Genomic DNA, 5,000 nt, shown 5'->3' on the forward strand with positions numbered 1-5,000 from the left:
AATAAACTGAGCAATTTCCCGTTTAATTTTGCGATATGTTTCCCGTTAGGGTTTTCCAGTTGGAACAAAAGTAGACGAACAAGATCCAGCTTGTGTACCGAATGCCAAGTACACATTGGGCGAGTTTTCCGTAAGTAAAGTGTTTTCGGTCTAGTAGTGTTACAAGGGTCTCTGCAACTTTCTGTAGAACGCTGAAAGATGCCTTAAAAGCACTGAAAACCGTGAAAGCCCCCAGAAGAGGTGCAGATTGTTTATTCAAGATTAGGGTGCGGTTTAAGACCATTTATTGCTTTTTGCTGCCGGGAACTGATGGATTTGTCAAGGAAGCTCACGGATGGTTATGAATTGCACTTGAAAACTCATAGCAATTTTGTTTTAAATTCCCTTACTCATTTTAGTTGAGATAATCTGTCAAAAACCTTTCTTTTATTTATACACTGAAAAAGAATCATTTCTTTGTCCAAAATTTCAAGGAGTGTTTTAGGAAAGAGTGACAACGGTTAGAACGGTTTTTGTGCAGTGCTGGTAGAAAAAGCTGAAAAGACCATATTCGTATAGACCAGTTTACAGTTGTGTGCTCGGTTACCTGGCCTTTGAATGAAAGTGAGTCTGGAGTTGACCTTGCTTTGACAGAAACCTCAATGCTTTTCGTATGTTAATGATGTTGTTCTCATGCTAATTAGTAGGAATTTACATGAGAAAAGCAGTGAGGTTTCTATCAAAGCAAAGTCAACTCCAGCCTCACTTTCATTCAAAGGACACAACTGTAAAATGGTCCATTCTCAGTATTGGACTGGAGCATGCAATGGAGGCTAATGCGGGGGAATTTTTTCAAATGCAAATACTTTTTAATATATAAGACATATAACATCTTCAAAATCTTCGACAATAGGACATTTACATGATGACGCCATATGACTACAAGTACCAGAATCCTTTAGGTTTCGCTTGTCTCATGTTAAGTAGAGCTATTGTTATTTTTACCCCACTGGGAATACAAAATTTAAATATGAAAAGAAAAACAAACTGAATTGTGGTAGTTGTAGTCAAATGACGCCATCGTGAAAATTGCCTATTCCTCTAAAATGTTCAGTTTCAATCAAGATAGTTAAGTCAGCGTCAGATGATTAGGAATGCAAATATTTTTCCTGAAGCGACTTAAAACTATTTTATTGAAGCATCTGTATACCGTCTTCATTAGGTTATTCGGCACCTCAAGAGAGTTTTGCCCAATGGCCCGCAGAGAAAGCGTGAAGTGGATTATGTTTTGGACAGAATATCGGAGACCATGACACCAATGCATTATCACTCAAGGGAAGTCATCTTCTCTACTTTCAACTTGGTGAGTGGAGCCGTCTTGTGTGAAGCTTAAGCAAAGACAACGACGACCACTACGAGAACGCTACAAAACAACAGCGATATTCACTCCTTATAAACAATTCTTTTGATATTTAAATTTTGCCAACCACAGAACAAACGAACAAACGGTGATTATCGCTATTCTTGGGTTTCACTCACGTGATCAACAGCCATGTTTTTCAACGAAAACAAAAGAAGACGTTAGCATAATAATAGCTTTCAATTCCCGGAGGATTGGATCGGGACACCAACATGGCCGCCATTTCATTGTTTGGGGACACCAACATGGCGGCCGTGACGTCATGTGAAATCCAAGAATAGGTCTAACAGCTCTGTACGCCCTGCTCGTGCGTTTTACATTTTTGTACATTTCTATGCCGACATGAATTTCCCAAAGTTGAGGTTATATGGCGAACGCGAGCAACTCGTGATAAATCGTCAATTTCTCTCTAAATATCCACACCGTTTTTACCAATTTTAACCAATTTTATTCCTGGAGTGTTGATACACACTTTCCGCGACGCTGGGCAACTTGGAGTAATCGTCAAATTATTACAATAACGAGAAATAATATTTGTAGGCATCGTTCTCGTAGCCGTCGTTGTCGTCCTTGCTTCGCTTTTTCTTAGTGTTGTTCCTGTCCCATTACCTGTAGGGACACCAACATCTCGCATATTGAGAGAGACTGAGAGAGAGGGAGATCCCTCTCTTTCGAGTTACAATTTTAAAGTGTTTTTTTTAAAAGATAATTTTTCGAATTAAGTGGATTGGTAATGAACCTCTGATCTGATGGACTACCGAATTTTGGGCCTTACCTGTTCGAAAAAAAAACCAAGTTATCCACCGTGTAATATCTCAAACCGTTTGTTGGGGGAAGGCATCATTGCCGATTAATCACTAGCTTGAGTTGTGGGTAACTCCTGTTTCAACTCTAATCGGGGCTGGTAAGTAAAAAACTGGTCTCACTCCCTCTAGAAGAATATGGTCGTTGTGTTTTAATAATTTTATGATTTTTGATTCTGACGTACAGTATCGAAGTAACTCTTGCACTTGCCGAGAAGATCGTCTAGAGCGTCGGAAGAAAAGTCTGTATTACTTGGAGAGATATTTCTATCTCATTCTGTTTAACACTTACCTTCACATGGAAAGGAGGACCAAATGGAAGAGGTCTTTTTGTCAATGGATGATTGAAGTAGCAACAGCTGCGGGCGTTTATGAGATCCTCGATAATTTTGGCTTCCATGATTTTGAAAAGGCAGAGGAACGTTTACGTGCGTTGCGCTGGAGATGGCGGGAAAGTTACAAGGGAAAGTCGGAGAGTTGAAATTTTTTGTGGGAAAAACATGGCTCCTTGTCAGATAAAATTAATCAATTGGATGCCTGGAGTGCTCCTAGAGAAACATCTTTATTAAGAAACACCCGAAAGAAACCGGCTTCGATATATATACTCTGTTCTTAAAAATATATCTACATACCGCGCGAAGAATGGTATTTGTAAAAAAAGAAACACTATAATACGGATTGTATGGAGACAGACTTTAAAATGGTCGATGCTACCGCAAACTGAACCGCATCTGACTGCGGTAACTTTTCAGCAGTGGGATGCCTGAAATACGTAGTTTTACTCTTGATCCATTGATATCAGCTACAAAATATCCTACACCAAGAGACGAGCATATCAGGAGCAACTCACAGTGTGAGCAATTTTACTCATAAAATGCACGACTGCGGAGAACACAAGGCATCTAAATAGCGAAAGCAATGCAAAAAATGTAATACGCATTCGTTGCAAACCGTTAAGACAAACAAGCAAATGTTGCGGTAGAACCGTGACAAAATTGCAAAAAAATAAGTAACGTAAGCAAGCAAGTAAATGGACGAATATGTGCGGAACCTCCACTAAAACAGGAATATATCTTTAAAATAGTTAACATAATGCTCTCAATCAAAATTGTTCGAACGTTTTCCAATGGAATCGTTTGTATCCGAAATAAATGAATTTCAAAAACGCTTGTTTTGGTTTTTAAATTTCCCGGGCGCCGCCATCTTGAATAATTGTGACGTGTCATGGTTGCCCTATTGTTTTAAAACAAAAGCTCTTTGTGCAAATACAAAAGAGCAACCATAACACGTCACAATTATTCAAGATGGCGGCGCCCAGGAAATTTGAAAACCAAAACAAGCGTTTTGAAATTCATTTATTTCGGCCACAAACGATTCCATTAGAAAACGTTTGAACAATTTTGATTGTAAACATTATGTTAAATATTTTGAAGTTGTATTCTTGTTTTAGTGGAGGTTTCCTTTATGGAGAAGGATGAAACGCTGCAAGCAGGTCATTTATAAATTTTGGCAGTGCATTTACTAGGGGCAAAATGTGATTTGTCTTTTGCACCAGCTTTAGCACGCTGCGGTCACCTCAAACAACAGACAGACAGAGCTCGTGTAAAGAAAAGATAACCATTCGGTTCAAATAAACTTAAAGGGACTATTTCGTCCAAAGCGCATGCGCGAGTTGATCAGACAGCTCAGACACTAACTCAGACAGTTCCCTACATCGATGTTTCTCGTGAAGTCACCCATTGTTAATGGGAGATTAAGCATCGCGTTTGCGGCAAACAGTAAACGTCGGACTAAAGTTTGCGTTTTGCCAAAACTGCAAGAAATTCGTTTGATATGGGCTCATTTCTTGCGTGTCAGCAGAAGGTATAAAGTAACTTTTCAAAAGAGAGAGACGAGTTAGAATAACATAATTTTCATGCTTTTATGACAAGCAGCAACCCATCGTTTCGCGTTTGCCGTTTCACCTAAACGCGATGCTTAATCTCGCTATTAATGTGCCAACCGGAACGTAATTGGCTGTTAAAAAAATGACTTCCTTTGTTCCGTAGTTAGCAAATTTGAATATTAAAAAGAAATATGACATCAGTGTTTGTAGACAAGAAATATCGCTTTTGGGGACTTAGGAATCACATAAACTTTCCTTTTATTACACGCAATTGCTTATCATAAATCTCGGTCCTCGATGCAAGTACTTGCAAAACTGGCAAACGTTTTCGATGACAGACGGAGACAATTAAAGGATGAAAATTATCATGACAGGAGAGCAATAATCAATCAGTCTCACTAAGTCAGATTTAGAAACTTATTTAAACCTAGATAAGGCTTTAGTTCAGTATGAGGTTAGGGTTAGTCTGGACTAGGGTTAGTCTGGGTTTATAGTTATTTGGTAAAGCCGGCTCGCTGCCTCGCATATTGTCCAAACTCAAATCTAATGGGCCATTTCCGAGTTCATGTCTGCCTCTTCTTCAAAGCGAGTCTAAGTGCGAAGTTTTTGTAGTGGTAATTAGTTCTACCTTACATATGAATGAAAACTAATTTTCACAACAAAAACTTCGCACCTAGACTCGCTTTGAAGAGGCACTTAGACTCGCTTTGAAGAGGAGGCAGATATGAACTCGGAAGTGGCCTATTTGAGACGTTTCTGATCAAACGTTGAGTGGTTTTCGAACAATGACAAAGCGTGGAGGAGGTGACAGCAAAGTATGAAAGGAGATACATAAATTAATGAAAACACCAAAACACTGTGTTCTACGCGCCAGAGTGTGGCTCGTATATTGTATATTGCGTTTATCATATTT

The 5,000-nt window shown here is 39.0% G+C and overlaps 1 protein-coding gene across 2 annotated transcripts in view; it reads left to right on the forward strand.

The window, feature by feature from the left end:
• LOC138007633 (paladin-like) overlaps positions 1-3,304 on the forward strand; it is a 28,879-nt gene extending 25,575 nt beyond the window's left edge. For both annotated transcript variants that reach the window (XM_068854666.1, XM_068854667.1), the window contains exons 17-19: positions 50-130; positions 1,202-1,342; positions 2,390-3,304. In XM_068854666.1, the coding sequence (XP_068710767.1) occupies positions 50-130; positions 1,202-1,342; positions 2,390-2,683 (516 nt within the window). In that variant the 3' untranslated portion in view covers positions 2,684-3,304. The remainder of the gene's footprint in view (positions 1-49; positions 131-1,201; positions 1,343-2,389) is intronic.
• The last annotated feature ends 1,696 nt before the right edge of the window (positions 3,305-5,000 follow it).

This window comes from Montipora foliosa, chromosome 6 (genome assembly GCF_036669935.1).
Source record: "Montipora foliosa isolate CH-2021 chromosome 6, ASM3666993v2, whole genome shotgun sequence".
Classification (NCBI taxonomy): Eukaryota; Metazoa; Cnidaria; class Anthozoa; order Scleractinia; family Acroporidae; genus Montipora; species Montipora foliosa.